Below are 20224 nucleotides of genomic sequence, written 5' to 3' on the forward strand. Positions count from 1 at the left end.
TGCCTGTTCCAAACAACAGAATTTCCAAAGTTTAGATGTTAATTAACTCCAAAAAAGCACCAGTGGTAAAAACAGTAACTGAGTGCATTAAAAGTTATGAAATGTTTTTCCAGTTATCCTACATCTTAAAATATTTAATAACTTTTAATGCTAAGTGAAATAAGCCAGTCAGAGAAAGACATATACCATATGGAATCTAATGAAAATAAACTGACGAACAAAACAGAAACAGAGACATGAATACATTAGACTGACAGCTGTCAGAGGGGAAGGGGGAAAGGGGACTAGGTGAAAGAGGGTGAAGGGAACAGCCAAAGAACATATGTGCATAGCCCATGGACACAGACAGCAGTGTGGTGATGTCAGAGGGAAAGAGGGGCAGAGGCTGGGTGAAGGCGGGCAGAGGGGAGTAAAATGGGGACATCTGTAATGGTGTCAACAATAAAAAAATAAAATATATGATAACTGAGGACTAATTGCAGGAGTGATTTAGCCACCTGTGACGACACCACAGTAAACTATTACAATCTGTGCCACGATGCTTTTACAGATTGGATGGGCCACTCTGACACCAAGGACCTCAGCCCAGGAAACACACACCACCATCATAGGCCCTGTACAACCCAAACCACCCTATAATTATTATGACAGCATGATTTTAAAAAGTTAATCATATTAAAATTCCTTTTAGGAAAAGTGTTTGAATATATTCCCAGATGAGTGATCTTCTAAAGGGATTGCTAAGTGTTCCTGAAACTCCAAGCAGTGTCTCTAAGACTAGCTAAGGTAAAATGCTCTGTGCTTTGGGCTGTCTGGTTTTTCATCCTGACTTAACTTTCTTACCACTTAAAACCCAGCACTGCCTGAACAGGTGTGATGAGCTGAACCCTCAAGCCATCCATCTACAGGACCATGATGCATGCTTTCTGGAAAGCTATGTTAATCAAGATGTACTGAAACACAAATGCCCATCCAGAGGCTCAGGCTTTTAGAGAAGATGAATACCACCACTTATTTGTTGTTATTTTTCAACGGGTATAACCACCACCATTTTTTAAGAATACTCCCCCTAGCAATGATAATGGTTTTTTAAAAGAGTTAAATTCATTGATTATTTTGAAGACTGTTGTCCAAGACATAAGATGTACAGAGAACTCACAACCAATGTGATATTAAAAAATTTCCATATCAAATCTGAACTTGTACAAATTAAAGACTAGTACAAAAACCAGTGTGTACTCAGAAACTGTGAAGCAGGAACATTACAGGTATTTCCTAATTTAATGTTCACAACAATCTTAATAGGCAAATATCATCCCCATTTTGAGGGTGACAGATCTGATGTGCTCAGCTGGTTTAGCGGCAAAGGAGGTGTTATTAGTGTAATATTTTATTCCATCTTGAAAATTTTAATATGTTACTGTTTTAAAATGCTTATGGAAAACCCTCTTTCTAAAATGTGTTCTAATACATTTTTTTAGTAGCCACTGTCTTTTATTCATTATCACCACTTCCCTGGTCTCCACACTTCCATTATTCTAAAAAAATTTTAAATTTTCCCAGTACCTGCTTTTCTCAGATCACTGTGCATATTTATTCACTTTAGAAGAGATTGTTTACACTGTGACTGCCCCCACTTCAACTATGAGAAAGCAATCTACACTGTTTACAATGTCGTAGTGACAGGTGGTTGTAGCTCCCTCCCCTCACCAGCTAGAGAAATGGGACCTGCTGCTGAACTTCATCTGCAATATAGGCAGTCTGAGAGCTCACCTCACTGGATTGTTGTGAACATGAAATGTGCATAGAAGGAACTGAGCAAAGTGACACGCACATTCAATGTACAACAGGTAGTGTTACCATCAATCACATCACACAGACATTGTTTCAAAACCATAATTCTTAGGTGGCAACATTCAATTCACAAAAACAATGCTCTAACTACTTGAAACATTACATATTATCTGCAAAGATTTTTCAATTTAAATTGGCTTTCTAGGCTAACCCATAAAAGTACATAAATATGCTATCTAATAGCATGGACATGTGTCTGGACTTGGAGCTCCAACTGTGACTATCAGGTGACATCACCCACCCTTCAGTCCTGACAGTGTCATTAAAGACCTTCCTTCCATCTCTAGGTCAGTGGTAGAGGACCTCCCTAGAAACCAGACAGCAGGGAAGGCCCAGTGTCCCAACCCAGAGGCTGCAGTGGGGTGTGGGCGCTCCTCCATACATGCATAACCCCTAAACACCTGTCTTACCTGTCACTTCATCTTTTCCATGGACCCTAAGAATCAGCCTGCCTGCTTTACTTCCACCACCACCAGCTGCTTCTTAACAAACAGGTTCTTGCTGCCCAAGTCACACAAGGACCAAGGTGCCATCTGCAACCAGCACAATAGCAATCTGACTCGTTATAAAAAGGACTGGAATCAAACCTATTCCACCTCTGGAGAATGGCTGGTGCACTCAAATACTCTGTGACAAGAGCTCGGAGAGGGGCACTGATGGAAGACAGAGCTTGAGAAGCAGAGCTTGAACTAAAAGAGACAGGAGAGGAGATGAGGGATGACTAGTAGGTGCAGGGAAACAGCAGGACAGAACCATGGCTAACATCAGGAGCCACCCTAATCCAGGAATGGGACCAGGAGATAGGCAGGAAGTGGGGCTGGTGACCTCTGTGGCAGTTGTATGTGTGGTGTGTGTGTCCCCCAACCCCCATCCGCACATAGAAACACACACACAGGAAAGTACAGAAGAAAATGGAGTTTTCAAGGCTATCTGACAACTCAGGCTATGGTAAGTCAGGACCTGACATCACTAAGGCATTTAAGGTGAAGAACATGTTAAGAGTAAGTTAGAACATCGCTATACTCTTACTGGTCAACCAAAGCTGCTGCCCAAAAAGGCTGAGTGTAACAGATAAGCAGTCGTCATACCTGTTCCATCAAAACTACTATCCCGTAAAATTAACGACCTCTTTCCTTTCCTGATCTTCTTTCGTTTCTCTGTAGAGCTCTCAGCTTCATGAACACACTCCACATTAAACCACAGGGAAACGCTGAACCCTTCTGACAGGTGCGGCCAGCAGTTCTGCCCCGGTAGTGGCAGGTGCACCGGAGCGATGTGCCAGGAGGAGAGCAGCTGCTGGGGAAAGCTGTCACTGTCGGCCTCTTTCCTGCTCCATGAAACACGTGCCCTTCTCAACAATCCCATGGCCTTACTGTTGAGAATCCCAGGACACTTTGGTGCTGAAACATCATTGCTTAGATTCGGAGTGTGCAGCAAAGGGAAGGTCACATACTGTAAAGGGCTCATTGCAACGTCACTTTCAACTATTTTCAGAATACCCAGGAGAAGAATTTCCTAGAGAAAAAGAAAAACAAAACTTTACAGTCATGTTACAAGGTACATAATACTCTTGAAATTCAGGCTATAAATGAACATACAAACATACACATATCAGCATTCCTATTTAAATGCCTCCTATCTACCATGTCATTACATTTTCATTTTTTGTATAGCTAAGATAAAATATGAGCCTGGTCGTGCGGCTCAGTGGTTGAGCATCAACCTATGATCTAGAAGATCCCAGTTCTATTCCTGGTCAGGGCTTGATCCCCAGCAGGGAGCATGCAGAAGGCAGCCGATCAATGACTCTCTCATCATTGATGTTTTTATCTCTCTCCCTCTCTCCCTTCCTCTCTCTGAAATCAGTAAAAAATATATATATATTTTTAAAAGATAAAATATGAGACTTCATCCTTAAAATGTGAAATCTCTTATGATTGATTTTAGATTTTGATGCATTTATGGTACAAACCTAAAAATTATGACTCAGCCTTAAGTATTAGAAATTAAATTATTATACCAGGAATCATTTCTACCAAAGAAAGATGTTTATTCCCAAGCAGAATATAGTTGCTTCTCTCAAATATTTTTATTTTTATTTCTTTTCTTTTAATTTTTTTTATCCTTGCCTGAGGATATTTTTCCCGTTGCTTTTCAGAGAGAGAGGGAGGGAGAGAGAAACATCGACGTGAGAGAGACACATTGAATGGTTGCCTCCTGCCCTCGGCCCCGGGGGCTGGGGATCAAGCCTGCGACCGAGGTACATGCCCTTGGCTGGAATCAATCCCAGGACCCTTCAGTCCACTGGCCGATGCTCTTACCACTGAGCCAAACTGGCCAGGGCTCCTCTCAAATATTTTTAAATAAGGGATAGAACCTTACAAAATCTCCGGGTTGCTGAGTGATATTTATGGTATGATTGACTATAAAACTGAGTGCTCAATTACTTTCTAATTTATTTTACATGCCAAAATCAAATGAATGTTTTCATCTGTGTTTGGTAAACTAAAATAAGGTTTTCAGATTTTATTTATAATTACAAGTTTTCAGTTAAACTGAAATGTAGAATGTATAAAAAAGAGAGGAAATGAGAATTTAATTAAAGGGAGAAGCAATGACGAAGGACACAAGTAAAAAAAGGATTAACCTTAAGTACAATGCCCTACTCATGCACAAGAGCATCTAATGTTGATTATGATGGAAACACTCGCAGAAAAAGTAAAAGGAACGTTCCATAAACACAGTCAGTCCTCAACTGTCTACACGAGTGGTTTGTAAGTGTGGCTCCACAGAGCTCCCTCAGGCTGTGGGCTGGTCGAATGCACAGGGCTCAGGAACATCAATCTTGCTTCGGAGGAAGTAGCTCCAAAGTTTTCTGTTTTATCTGCTTAAGCTTCCAGTCAATATTTTGTTATCAAAATGGATTTTTCATCAAAAAAGCCTAAAAGTCACTAAGTTACACCAACAGAAAGGAGAAGTGATAGAAGACAGCGAAGAGTGGATAATAATTTTCTAAAAACAGGATAAGTCCCAAAATGGTTATAATTACTCATAATTAAGTTGTCTTTGGTAATTAAAATTATTTAGCATTTCTTAAGCACAAAAAAGACTGGGGGAGGGGTTGTGGTAAATGAACTGTGATCCCACTGAAATGTCTGATTAGCCAAAACATAAGTGAAATGGTTAAAATATGTGCAAAAAATAAAATAACTGGGGCATTGACCTAGGATCCAGGATATTGCAGTTCGATACCTGGTCAGGGCACATGCCCAGGTTTTGGGCTCGATCCCCAATATGTGGACGTGCAGGAGGCAGGTGATCAATGACTCTCATCACTGATGTTTCTATGTCTCTCCCTCTCCCTTCCTCTCTCTAAAATCAATAAAAACATATTTAAAAAAATAAATAAAATAACGAGAAACTTCACAAGTAGTAACACAGAGTATAATTACCACAACAAAAGAGAGAGCTTAGTGATTTTCAAACACTTTAAAAAATACTCTATTAAATATCAGTGAAAAATTTTAAATTATAGCATATTTACTGTACAAGGAGATTTCTCCAGAAATATTCTCAAAAGAAGGGTTAGCTCTTCCGAACACGTTCTTGAACTCATCAAAGACACCAAAAGATCCACCAATACTCTCTGGCATGCTAAATTAAAGAAAGATAGAGGGAAAAATTAAAGCCAAATACACAGTTAATTAAAGAAACGAATAATTTCATTGAAAAAGATAAAAGACTGTTGTCACATTTCAAGTGGACTATAAACAACCTAATAATCCAAAAATTTGCTGAAGAAATAACAATATGGTTAAATGAAAATCAACCAACAGACAAAAAACAACAAAATCACTTTTTTTAATGATTGGTTAGCTCCAAGTCAAGTAAAGGTATTATTTAAAGCAGCATAAAAAGGTGACGAGATTAAGCGAAAAACAAAACAAAAAAACAAAACAAACAAAAAACTCACAGACACAGACAACAGGCTGGTGATTGCCAGAGGGAAAGGCGGATGGGGGGAGATAGAACAGGGTAAAGGGGGAATAAATGGTGACAGAAGGAGACTAGACTTGGGGTGGTGAGCACACAATACAATATATAGATGATATATTACAGAATTGTACACCTGAAGCCTATATAATTTTATTAACCAATGTCACCCCAATTAATTCAATTTAAAATTAATTTTTTAAAAGCATAAATTAATACAGTATTCATTAAGTTGACATTGTTAAGTACCATAAAATAGTCTTTTCATCTTGAAAATGTTTACATTATATTTTTCACTTTATAAATTGAAAATTAGATGACATAAATAAAAGTAGAAGTACTGAAGATTATGAAAACACTTAAATATCACAGTTAGTTTGAACATTTTCTTTATTCCATCATGGGGTTTAGCATAAAATATAATCAGTTGTACACAAATTCAGAGAGCTTTGAAGAGCTAATAACTGTAGCACACATTAGTGTTCAAAGTATATTTACATGCATTATCTCAGTTGATCCTCACCGCCCTCCAAGGAAGTCTTACAAATCAAATATGATCTCAGTTGGGGACATGACCAGAATAACCCTGCTGAGAAGCCTGGGACAGCCCTGCTGAAGCCAAACATTCAGAGGAAGCTCCAAATCAGCTGGCACATCTGGAAGGAAACTTGCTAAGAGATGGTAAAGTAGTAGGGACTTTATCCTGTAACTAATAGGACTCCATTAAAGGTTTGAGAGTAGGAACAAAATGTGATCAGAGTAAAGGGTATATGCTTAGATTTTGTTTTCAGTTCAAAACTGACAGGTTACAGTTCAAAATGGAGGCACGCACGCGCGCGCACACACACACACACACACACACACACACACAGAGTATTTCCCTGTCTACCACTGGAAACTCACTGAGCTAAAAGTACAGAATTACAAAAATGAAGAAGCACACCAGGTGAGAGATTTAAACAGATTTCTGGAGAATGGAACAGTAGATAGACAGAAGAGAAAGCTGCAGCCTAGAATCTCTGAATTACAAAGGGGCTCAGAGTGGAGAGCCAATCTGTGTGTCTAGAACCTGGAGAAGAAGAATGGGGCTGCCACACAGGGGTTAATAAAAGATGTGCCTGTGAACATCCACTCCTCTCCTTGATCCTGAGTATGGAGCACAGATCGCTCAGCTTTTACCTTTATGCCCCCAACCTGATAACTCTTCGGAAACTGAATGAATTGCCAGGCAAAGCTGGGATGTATAGTAGGATGTTAGTACCAGGGCTACCAGGTATAACTGAACAGTTGCTTATGAAATATCCAGAACAGGCAAATCTATGACAGGAAATAGACTGGTGATTGCCAAGGGCAGGGGGAGGTGTGGGGGGGAGGACTATGGGGAAACAGAGAGTGATTGCCAGGGGGTATGGGGTTCTTATGGGTGATGAAACATTCCAACACTGACCATGATGATGGTAATACCCTGAACAACACTGAGCTGTGTGCTTGAATGGTGAGCTGTATATGATTATAGCTCAATAAAACTGTTATTAAAAGACAATGGAATAGAATTTCTCAGAGCTAAGCTGGAAATGTCTTCAGATCAAAAGGATCCACTGGGTGCCAGCACAATTAATAAAAATATACACTAAATAAGGAAATGGGGGGGAAAGGGAAGCTTTTCCTCGGAGTACAATCCCAATTAATAAATGTTAGAGGAATGATGGAAATAGAAAGTCACTATTTGGCAAACACCACAGTACTAACTGTTTCAGTCAAGAATCATCAATGGATGCTAAAATTAGTGGGTTATAGTATGATGGAGAAAAGGGTATTTACACAGTTCTCAAGTTATCTCCCCACAAGATAGTTACTATTATAAAGAGAAAATAGTGACTTTACAATGGAGAGACCTGGCAAGACACCACCTTAACCAAGTGATCGAAGTCCACATCCCCAGTAATCAGACATAGATGTCATTAACCCCTAGGTATGATGCACTGAGAAAGGCACAGCATCGCTGCTGGTATGTCTGCTAAAAATGCCTAACTTGGCCCGACCGGGCGTGGCTCAGCGGTTGAGCGTCGACCTAGGATCCAGGCGATCGGGGTTCGATTCCCGGTCACGGCACATGCCCGGGTTGGGGGCTGGCAGCCGATCAATGACTCTCTCATCATTGATGTTTCTATCTCTCTCTCCCTCTCCTTTCCTCTCTCTGAAATCAATATATATTTTTAAAAATTTTTAAAAATAAAATAAAAGTGCCTAACTTGAACCAATCACCAGGAAGTATCCAACAAATTCAAATCAACATTTCCTGTATGTCAGCTTTAATTCTCCAACCAAAATTTAGGTTTTTCCAACTACAATGTAGGTCTCTGTCTAATATATAAAGTAGAATCATATCATCTGTTTCTCAACTGTCTGTGAAGCACAAAGAAGACAGCACGATCCCACAATCTCTAAAGTAATCCTTCCTGTTCAGTGTTTACACCAAATCATGGTCCTCCTAAGGCCACCTCTGTGTACATGACCCCGAACAACTCAGGTCCTTGCAATCTAGATTTTTTTCTATAAAATCAAGATACTTGTACTATGTCTACTGCACTGGGTGGGTCTGAGGAACAAAAGAGATGATGCATATAAAACTACTTTTGAAACCATGGAGCACTATACTATACTTCATCTCACATCACAACAAAATCATTTCAAAACTATTGTTTAAAACTAACATTTTCAACGCACCTTGAAAATCAGAATCAGCCTGTGTTAAAATACTCAAGAACCCTCCTAAAAGATTTTTCACAGTTCCCTGAAGATTAAAAAACAAAACATAATAAATTAAATTTCTTACCTCATGAAAGCATGAAGCAACTGTAATGTAATAAATGATTTGGAAGTCTATTTAAAATGACTAAAAAGAAGGCTATGGGTAGTATTATATGCAATTTTTATTTTATGTTTCATACTGCTTTGGCTTTCTAATTTTTTAAAACAATGACCAAGTATTAAAATTAAGTGCAATTTAAAAACTATTACCCATTCTCAGAAATATACCAGGAGTCATTACTGTCCAATGAAATCATTAATTTTTATGCATTTTAGAGAACTATGGAATTAGAAGGCTTTTAGAATACCACTTGTAGCCAAAAAACATGTATATGGTATTAAAAAATATAAGTAGTCATCTCAAATAATTTTCAGACAAGTTGGGTCATAAATAAGGAAATGAGTAACTGGGCATGAGCGGAATAAATATTGGTCTCGTTTAACTAAATACATCTTTTACCTGTTGCAAGAGTAGAAAAATATTCTTTTCTTTCTGCCTGATGATTTTCAAAAAACTCTCAAATACGTGGGTAAGCACATCAAGTTTGGCTTTACTAGTAGAAAGCAAATTCAATTCCAGCATGCAAATCTCAGGATATATTATTTCCCCCTGAGTGAGGTTTTCAAGTAAGTCCTTTGGACTGCTTGACGCAATGAGACCTTCTGCTTCAGACTTTACGTCTCCTCCTGAAAGGGGAAAAGAAACCATTATTTTTACTCCCTGAACACTGACTGAATATTTCAAATCTCATTCATCATTTGAAAGGTGTAGTGGGGAAAGTGCCATTTATAAGATGTTCACAAAACCCTTTCCTACAACCTGACTTTTGATTACAACAAGTATCTTGAATAATCAAGTCTTATGGATATTTCAAAGATAAATGAGCAGCCTCCAAAGTAATTTTGACCTTCAACAGAACTACCAATATTATCAACAGCAACTTCTATAGACATGTGACACAGACTTAACACACTCCTCTGGCACACTGAAAAAAAACACTATCCCAAGCTTTGTGACCCCAAACACCTAAATCACAGGGCAGTTATTTGCCTACCCATCTCTCTGAAAATGGTAGGCTTGGCTGTGGGTTGGATAAGTTCTGTACCTTCTCTTCCTCATAAGTGAGAAATAGACAGACACTGTCTCACTATTACATTTTGGGAAATTTAACTTAGATGCTCTTAAAAGAGGCTGCTGTGCTCTTCAACAGTGTTCATATAGTTAAGAATTTTATAAATTTCTACCTAGATCAGAATTCTTTAAATTAAGATCTAGTTAGCAAACTTATAAAAAGGAGGAAATCTGCCATTACAAAACCACGACTGTACTACAATAACACCAACACCATTAAACCAATGTTTTTTCAAAAGCATCTGCTTGAGGGGTTGAGGTGGGGGGAATTAGAGGAAGGTGGTCAACAAGCACAAACTTGCAGTTAGAAGATCAATAAGCACTGGGGATGTCATGTACAGCATGGTGACTGCAGGTAACACTGCTGTGTGACACAGAGGAAGGTTGTTAAGAGAGTAGATCTTAAGAGTTCTCAACACAGGGAGAAACTTTTTTCTCTTTATTGTATCTATATGAGATGATGGATGTTGACTAAACCTATGTGGTAATCATTTCTCAATATATGTAAATCAAACCATTAAGCTGTATGTCTTAAACTAATGCAGTGATGTATGTCAATCATATCTCAATAAAACTGGAAAAAAATGAAAACAATAAATCAAGTGAGCTATATATATGTGTACACAGGGGGTAGCAAAAATAGCTTTACAGTTGTGAGTATGCAATACAGTTTATTCTTGTATTACTTATTTAATTATTATTAATTATTTATTATTATTAACCTACTTTTCCCCACCCCTGTATATACACACACACATATATATATTCTTTCAAATTTGTGGCTGTTTTTTAGTTCTTTTCATTCTCTTTCTGGTAAAAACAAAACAAAACATCTGCCATGGGTCCATCAGGCCCTTTAGGTGGAACATCGAAGTGATTGTTCCCAGTCAATGGACGGGAAGGGAAAACAGACTTGGGAAGCAGGCTACTGCAGGCTTCACAAGGACTCAGTCCTGGACAAAGCCAGCCTACAACAGGATGGGCCTCCCAGAGTCGCCTGGTTCTGATGAATCCACCTTGTCCGTTCCACTCACAGTTTAACCTGAGACACAGGAGGGTGTGCAGTGTGGTTCCACCCCAAGGACAAGCTGGGCGCTTGTCCAAGAGGAACCAAGAGGACACCTATGCTGCAGCACCCTTGGAAAAGGCTGTGAAATGCTCTTCCTCCAATGTTTGTCCGGAGAGATCTTTTTTATTTAGGCCTCAATGTAAACAACATCCTCAGTGAGGCTTCGTCTCTTCACCCAATCGCTACACCTCACCCTGCTTTATATTTTCATACTGTTTGTCTCTGCTACTTATTCTTTTTCACTTGAACATACATGAAGGCAGGGACTTGCTCTCCCCTGTAATCTTAGGTCAACGTCTGTGATAACAAAATCAACCTCAGTGTTTTCAATTGCAGATACAAGTGCCAGAATTTACTGTGAAGGTCCAATAAAATGATGCCATGCACTTCTTAAATTGTAACACAATACAAATTCTAAAGCAATATTATTATGAACCATTTTGCTAATTAATAATCTGACTTGCAAACTGATTCACAAGTACTCCATGATGTTTTACCCCCATCCGGGGCTTCGCCGTCCTCAGGACTGCTTTCACTATCTGCTTCATAACCTTCTTCTCCAACCCAAAGTTTAAAACCACAACATGGAGCATCCTCAGCTTCTTCCGAAAACTCTCCAGGTTGGGGTGACAATTCTTCTTCAGGCTGATGACTCTATAAGATCGGTGCAATTAAAAAGCAAAACTTGTAACTTTTGCTCATTTTTAGTAATATAATATTTATTATGCAAATGTTATTTTAAGAACAGATTCAGTAATTTCTTTAAGAAAAAACTTATAAAGTGATATTTACCACTATAAATTATGAAATTCACACAGCAAAATTTTCCAGAATCTCTCAGACAACTTGATTAACACCTCAACAGTGGGTGGGAGGTGTCTCTAACAGATTAAGCTATAGGTCATTTCAAATTTACTGAAAAGTAAGTCTAACAAATTATATTCTAGCTATATAATGGAAATGGCTAAAACCACAATGAGGTGGAAGTATACTTCTTACCACTAAATGCTAATAAGTACATATTATTTTTACACATTTGTTCATGGAAGATTTTTCCACAGGACTTTTATATGTTTTGTAAATTAGAAACCAGAGAGGACAAAACATTTTCAAAGGGGTAAGTTTTAAGATTTCAGGATGCAACTGTTTGTATACAAGCATCCCGGAAATCGAGAGTTCCAGCATTAACCTCCTGTGCAAAATTCTGCAGCATGAAATTTTCCTTTTCTTACAAAAATCTACAAATATCATCACTTTATTAGAAAATGTTTTCTAATAGTGTGTAAAATTAAAAGTAGCAATGGGGAGTTAAGATGACTGGTTGGTTGGGTACATGCATGGGAGTATGGCATCAGTGAAAAAAAGGTTGAGACTATTCTAAACCCAAAGGACAGGTGGCAATACCAACCTTGACATTTTTCATGCTTGCTTTTGTCACATCTCATCACCAAATTCATTAACCGCTATTTTATACTACATAAATGATAATTTTTTAACCTATGTATTATGCTGCTCCTCAGTTTACTGAGACTGGTCTTGGTTTGTGTTAGAAGGCAGTAATCATGTCTATATCATACTATACAGCACATTTGCGGGGGTAAAGTGTGCTAATTTCCTATTTAATCTAACAATGAATGGGAGCTGAGGTGAGAGAGATGGTAATAGTAACAATATAAATATATGTGATATATACTTTTATTTAAAACAGTAAAATGAGACAAATTATTATGCTGTTTGTATTGTTTCCATGACGCACCAATTAATATTCAGCTGAACCCACGTTACTTGTATTTTCTCTCTTCGTCTCCACAGCACTTTGCTTAGCGTGCATCTGCCATGGCCACCTGACTATGGGCTTATCCACTCGCTTAGATCTGGGCAAGCCTTCAGGTTATACTACTTTCCCTGCGGGATCTCAATGCCTTCCAGAACTGTTCTGTGATTGCTCAAACTACACTGATTTATGTCTCAATACTTGTTGACTAGAGTTTTTCATTTGACTTGTGCAACTAAAACACACACACACTTAAATACTTTCACTTAAAGAAGCTGAGTACTTTATCATTGCAACATTAATAAAAGGTATAATAAAGTAATTATTTTAACATTTTCCAGTTAACCAACTGATTCAGTAATATGATGATGGATGGCACTAGTAGCCATTTCAGTCAGTTTTTAAGTTACGACAATCAGTAACAAAAAATATTATGGCAGATCATCAAATGTCACATACATGGACAGACTAAGGAATTAAATGAGAAGTTATATAACCATGAAGAGCAGGTGACAATTAATTGAAGGTAAAAATAAACATTAAAGGGGGGAGAAATAAACCAAATATGTATCACAATTTCAGAAAAAAAATTAAAATAGTTCTTTTACAAAAAAACCAACATGAACAACTAAAAACTATAATTTCTATTTTCTATGCAAGTATTAGTCATTTTTAAGTGGAGCGATTTAAAATTAAAGTAGAGTACAGTATTCTGGAAATACCAGCTGCACTAATGTAGATAAGACACCTGAGTCACCACCATCCCTGAATTATCACTTAATAACTACCAGTTACTGTATGTAAGACATCAAATAAAATAATACATCTGTCTTATGAGAGTGATGCTCAGTAAATTTCCAGACTAGATGAAGAAAGCATGTCACAGTGCTCTCCTGTTTGTGTGAGACCAGGCCCTGAGTCAATACTACGCAGCCTGGACAATGGAACTCACCACCTCCTGGCCCATGTGTTCTAACCACATGCACCCATGAAGTCCCATCCCATACTCTTCTTCTGTGGGTCATACCCAGATCGCACAACTGCATACTATTCATACCTTCTCAGTCAGAGCATCATCATGTTCAAAATCTGCTGAATGATTCCCCAGTGCAACTCGGAGCAGGGCATCGAACAAAGGCTTTGCCAGTTCTGTTTCTACCACCTTTGACCGGGAAAGATGGTCCCTCATTTCAAACAATATATTTTCGACAGACAAATTCTAAGGTAAAATAAAAAGAGACTAAGAATACTAATAAAATGCTTTAAGAAAAAAATGAAACAGTGACAGATGATACATTAATATTAATAAGTAGAAAGTAAAATTACTGTATGAATACCTAGCCCTTACATAAACATCTACTGTCATGATTAATAACATTTTTATTTATCAAATGCTTTACTTACCTTATCTGGTTTTGAATTTCAATGTATCATAAATTAATTGTATCACAAAAACAGTTAGAGGAAACTTGAGAGTTTTGATTTAGACTAAGGAGCACTTGCAGTCTCATCCTTCTCTCTCCCCCTCTTCACTCCTGCCCTTGAAGGGCACCTTGGCCCACGTCCTAACATGAGGTGATGAGACCATGAAGATGGGTAAGAAGCTGATGTCTACCTTAAGAAATTTTCAATCCCATGTGAGACAGAGACACATACAAACAAGATTTGATGATATTTGGAGAGATCCCAGATGGCAGAGGATTGAATGGAAGCTACACTGACACTCTCCCGGGACCAAACTGGAATTACAACTAAAATATAGAAAAACTATCCTGAATAATCAACTGCAACTGAAGACAAGCTGGAGAGCACCCTCATGACCAAGGAGGAAAAGTGGAGACCACATAGAGACTGGTAGGAAGTGCGGAGGCGAGAGGGCTGGCTGGGCTCCCACAGGAGCAGCTGAAGGTCCAGAGGGAGATCTCAGCTGCGGGGTGTCCCACTGAGGACTTTGGCTCTAAACCCCAGGCTGGGCTCCCCAGCCCAGAGCTGAGAGAGGTACCCACATAACATCTGGCTGTGAAAAGCAGCAGGGTTTCTGTCTGCCAGGGAGAGACCACTGGAACTGCAGGCATCCTCTTAAAGGGCCAACTCACAAAGTTTTGTGTGCAGCCACTCACCTTGGGCTCCGGTGGAGGGAGGGCAGAGTGGAGTAGAGCTGTGTGAGGAGAATCCGGGGGAGGGGGCTGGCTGAGTGAAGAGATCTCAGAGGGCACCCATCTGGACCCTAGGTCTGAGTCATTCCCCCATTAGGCAAAGGACTTCTTTCTCAGGCAGACATTTACCTTCCAAGCTGCTTTTGCCTGAGGGGGAAGCAATTGCTCCACCTGCTCAAAAACCTCTGGCCCCGCCCCTATGGAGTTTCTACAGCCTGAGGCTCATTAAGAGACTGAGTAACAGCTCTCTAGGTGCTTTGAGTCTTTGCCTGATTTTCTTCTGGACCCAGGGCTTGGAAAAGCAGACATTGGTGCACGTCTTGGTCCTGTCCAAACACACCCAGCACCAGCAGAGAAAACCAGAAGCTGTGGAGCATGGAAAACTTCAAACAGGGTACTCAAGGCCAGTCACAAACAGAGTCTGACATTGGCCTGCATCAGAGACTATCCAAAAGACTAGGAGTCCTAGCAGATCTACCTAATACATAGAAACAAATCCAATCAGGCAGCCAAAATGGGGAGACAAAAATACAAGCCTCAAATGAAAGAACAAAAGAATTCTCCAGAAGAAGAGCTAAACGAAAGGGAGATAAGCAGTCTATCAGATACAGAGTTCAGAATACTGATCATAAGGATACTTAACAGCATGAGAAAAAATATAAAAACTATGAAGGACATTAGGAATGACAGTAAAAATAATAATTAAAAAACAACAACAAATATTGGAAGGAATGAAGAGCAGATTAGGTGAAAATGAGGATCAGATCAGCAAATTAGAGGACAGGGTAGAAAAAAATCACTCAATCAGAGAACCAAAAAGAAAAAACAATTAAAAAACAGGAGGACAGTTTAAGGGAGCTGTGGGACAACATTTAATGTAACAATATTCGCATCATAGGAGTGCCAGAAGGTGTAGCAAGTAAGCAAGGGTTAGAGAACCTGTTTGAAGAAATAATGGCAGAAAACTTCCCTAACCTGGTCAAGGAAAAAGTCACACAAGTTCAGGAGGCACAGAGAGTTCCAAGCAAGAAAAACCCAGAGGCACAAGTCCAGACACATCATAATTAAAATGCCAAAAATCCAAGATAAGGAGAGCATCGTCATGGCAGCAAGAGAAAAGCAATCTGTTACCTACAAAGGAGCTCCCTCCCATAAGGCTGTCAGCTGATTTTTCATCAGAAACACTACAGTCCAGAAGGGAATGCCATGAAATACTCAAGGTAATGCAAAACTAGGATCTGAAACCAAGACTACTCTATCCAGCAAGGCTATCATTCAAAATAGATGGTGAAATAAAGAGCTTCCCAGACAAAAAAAGGGCTAAAGGGGTTTATCACCACCAAACCAGCAATGCAAGAAATGTTAAAGGGACTGCTGTAATAAGAAGTTGAAATAGGGAGAAAGAGAAACATAGGTATAAAGAAATAAAATGGCAATAGATAAGTACCTATCAGTAATAACTTTAAATATAAATGGATTAAATGTCCCAATCAAAAGACATAGGGTATCTGAATGGAGAAGACCCAATATACGCTGTCTAAAAGAAACCCACCTCAGAACAAAAGACTCACATGCTAGGAAAAAAAAATTCTGGAGGACTTTAAAGGAGAGGTGGACAGCAATACAGTCACAGTAAGGGACTTTAACACCCCACTGACATCACTGGATACATCTTCCAGACAAAAAAAATCAACAAGGAAATAGTGACTCTAAATGACACACTAGATCAGATGGATTTAATTGACATTTACAGAACATCGCACTCCAAAACTGCAGAATAGATTCTACTCAAGTGCACATGGTACATTCTCAAAGAAAGACCACATGTTAGGACACAAAACAGGTCTCTACAAGTTCAACAAGATTGAAATCATATCAAGCATCTTCTTGGACATTTACATGATGGAATACTATGGAGCTATAAAAAACAAAGGATCTCTTACCCTTTGAGACAGCATGGTGGGACCTGGAGAGTATTATGCTAAGTGAAATAAGCCAGTCAGAAAAAGGCAAGTATCACATGATCTTACTCATATGTGGAATCTAATAAAATACACTGATTAACAAAATAGATTCAGAGACACAGAAGCATGGAACAGACATCTCAGAAGGAAGGCAGGGGTGGGTGGGTGGGTGGATGGGGAGAGATTAACATACAAATTTATATGCATATGTGCATAACCCATGGCTGCAGACAATAGTGGGGTGAAGGCCTGGAGGGAGGGGTGTAGGGGGGAGGTGATCAATGGGGGGAAAAGGGAGACATTTGTAATACTTTCAACAATAAAGATAAATTGAAAATAAAATAAAAAATTAAAGATATGATGAGCGTTCTAGAGCTATAAACAAAGTTCTCTGAGAACAAAAAGAGAGAAGGTGCCTGAGAGGCCTGTAAAAGGTGTCCCAGAGGAGGGGTTGTATGATATGCACAATGGAGAACTCACAGGAGCAGCAGGCACACAATCAGAGGGAGAGGATATGCCCAGTGGAGGAACATGCACAGAAGTAGAGTAACGACTAAGAATGGCATCTTGAGGAGTGGGCAGCTTGGGGTGGCTGGCTGCACCTGGTGAAGGATGGCAGGAAGTGAGACTCAACAAGGAAGCGGAAGCAAGACTGTGAGGGGCTCTGTGCCTACATTAAGGAGCATGGATTGTAATTGTGAGCAACGTGGGAGCAGCAGGATATTTAGACAGGAGGCACCACGGAGGCAACAGGAGAGCCTGCTGGCTGGTGGAACAGTGAGGGTGGGCTAGTGAGGAAAGAAGGGACCTGCCACATTCGAAGGTTCCCTAGGAGCAGGGAATGCAACTGGGGGTTCCTTTTATGTTGAGAAGTGCTGGCAGGAAAAACCTGTAAGGTGTGAGGGAAGCAGAATGCATCAGGGGAAGAATCTAGGCAAAGAGTAGTTTCAGAATAAAGGTCCAGCCCCTGCCTCACGACAGGGAAAGCTCTGGAGCCTGGACTGCCCCACAGAGCTCATCCCTACTGAGGAGCACCACACCAAGGCTGTGAAGCAAGAACTTTGAACACAACACCATTATTACTCAGCTCCCATTTACTGCATATCTAATGCCTTGTGGGGCTGGTAACTTTGTCACTGTGGTTTTTGCATTACAAACTCAATGTAAGTGTCTCCAGGGCAAGAGGGTCTCTGGTTGTGTCCTCCACAGCACGTGCCACTATGGTCCTAAGCACATGGGCGCTTGCTAAAACTTAGAAGCTCGAGAAAACAAAATGACAAAAGTATTATGACAGAACTTTAAAGATACATGTTACACAATAGCCAGACAAAGGACAGTTATTTATTACCTGATCAGGTAGCTCTGACTCCATCCTGTGCTGACTGGCTCTGGTGCTATGAAGACAAATGGCCAGAAGGGCTTCCAGAAGTCGAATGCTCTGAAGAGAGGTCTCACTCCCTCGACTCCTCAGTCCCTCTGCTTCCTCAGGAGCAGCTCCAGCAGCTGGAATGGGATTCTCGTTTGTGGATGAAACAGGCTGTGACTCGAATTCACCTGAACTGTCAGCACGCTCCTGTAGCCTGCTGGGTTCTGATGGTGCAGCGGCACCTTTCACAGTCGAAGATGAAGAACCCTCCTTCACAGTGATCTCGGGTTGGGCCATTCTCATGAGATCTTGGTTCTCATTCACACCTGTGTCTCCCTCCTTTTTTCCTTGCTCCTCTTCATGACCTCTGAACAGTCTCTGTATGATCATAAATATTAACTTATGGCACACCCGGAAACCCCCCAGCCTGGAGAGCTGTTTCTGGAAGGCTGGGCTCAACATGTAGATGCAACGACACATGGTCCAAATGTCTGCTGCATGGTGCATGTGCTCGGGGGAAGGCAAGACTAGGCTCTCGAGCGGTACACAGGGCAGCGCATGGTGCAGGGGCTCGCTGGCCGTGCTGTCGTAGCCTGAAGTGTCTTCAGAATCGTTGGCAGACTCGCCATCTGAGTCGGCCTCTTTACTTACGCACAGGAAGGCCACGCACAGGAAGAGGTTGATGGTGTTGAGGTGAGCGTCCTGGTGGACCGACTTCCGTTTCTTGGGGTAGACTTCTCTGAGACTGGCATAGAATTTGCTGAGGCTCTGGGGAGACTCTGCAAACCCCTGCTGCTTGTGACAAGAGGTACCTGCATTTAAAGATGACAGCTCCTTCTGTTCACCATCTATCCCATCAGTACCTGGAATCGAATCTTTCTGTTGTTCCCCAAGGCTGATTATCAGAGTTTCAAATGCTTTTAGGGAATGGCCTCGAATACCATCTAAGTAATTTAGCTCAATTATATGATTTACTCCATTACAACTTAAAAACAAATCTCTTATTACCCTGTGAGGGGAAAAAAAAACATACAAGAGGTTTTACATATAGAAAGGTCATTTATAAATAGGTGCATATACTATTTAAACATGTCACTGCTACAGGTGACCACTTAATTTAACTAATCAATCATCTGGCTTAAGTCCTTAATTAGATGTGACCAGGATCTCAAGGTACCTTCTGACCTTCACATCCTCCAAATACTGCGTGTATGACTTTAGCATCTAAACAGAATGGTTACATGTGTCCCAGGTTAAACGGAGCAATTCAGGGAAGAACACTTTTCTCCAAATAACAGACTCTATATAAATTCTAACTGCCACGAGCACCACCACTCTTCAGATGGACACTCGGAAAGCAGGCAAGCATTGGTGTGTCTTTTTGTTCATCCGCCTGCTGGCTCTCTAAGGGCTTTTTGCTTGTTTTAAATTTGCACCTCAAGAAGGGAGAGGGCCCAAGTACAGATCTGAGGATGTTCAGCTCTGTCTCAGGTGAGATTCGGGGGTCTAAATCACCGGAACCCTGGTAATAACTTTAACATAAATCAGTCAGCAAAGACCCAGGTTGTCCACAAATATGCCAATTGAGTTACAAACTTTCAAATCAGTCAGTTCTATTGAAACAATGTCAGAATGTCAGGAACTTTTAAAAATGTAAAGATAATGATAATAATAATAATCTCCTTAATTCTACTGCCTTGATAAATTTCATTTTATGTACATGCATCTTTTACACAGTGGTAAATAAGTTGCCGACATTTTGAGTTTTGTATATCTTATCAACAAAATAGTATAAGTATTTTCTCATGTCCCAATGTGATCTTTGTAACCATTATTTTTAATGGTTAATTATATTCCATCAAGTAAATATAAAACAATTAATTTAACCTTGCCTCTGCTACTGGATATCTGTTGTGTCTATGTGCTCTCAGAAATATATTTAAAACTTTACTCCTTTTTTCCACCAAGAAATTAAAATCAATGGCTCTGTCCTCTCCTTTATAACCACCCAGTAAAAATAAATAAATGTAAAAAAAATATGAGATACAGGATAGGAACTTTGTTGTTAAGCTATGAAAGAATAAAGGGTACAGATATTCAAAAAC

The 20224-nt window shown here is 39.8% G+C and overlaps 1 protein-coding gene across 1 annotated transcript in view; it reads right to left on the reverse strand.

Moving 5' to 3' along the window:
• LYST (lysosomal trafficking regulator) overlaps positions 1–20224 on the reverse strand; it is a 162893-nt gene that overhangs the window by 99223 nt on the left and 43446 nt on the right. The window contains exons 6-12 of the mRNA XM_081124037.1: positions 18102–19128; positions 13691–13852; positions 11357–11513; positions 9119–9345; positions 8575–8641; positions 5399–5508; positions 2943–3369 (exon numbers count right to left, since the gene is read on the reverse strand). Coding sequence (XP_080980163.1) covers positions 2943–3369; positions 5399–5508; positions 8575–8641; positions 9119–9345; positions 11357–11513; positions 13691–13852; positions 18102–19128 — 2177 coding nt within the window. The remainder of the gene's footprint in view (positions 1–2942; positions 3370–5398; positions 5509–8574; positions 8642–9118; positions 9346–11356; positions 11514–13690; positions 13853–18101; positions 19129–20224) is intronic.

Source organism: Miniopterus schreibersii (assembly GCF_964146895.1).
Source record: "Miniopterus schreibersii genome assembly, chromosome: 21".
Classification (NCBI taxonomy): Eukaryota; Metazoa; Chordata; class Mammalia; order Chiroptera; family Miniopteridae; genus Miniopterus; species Miniopterus schreibersii.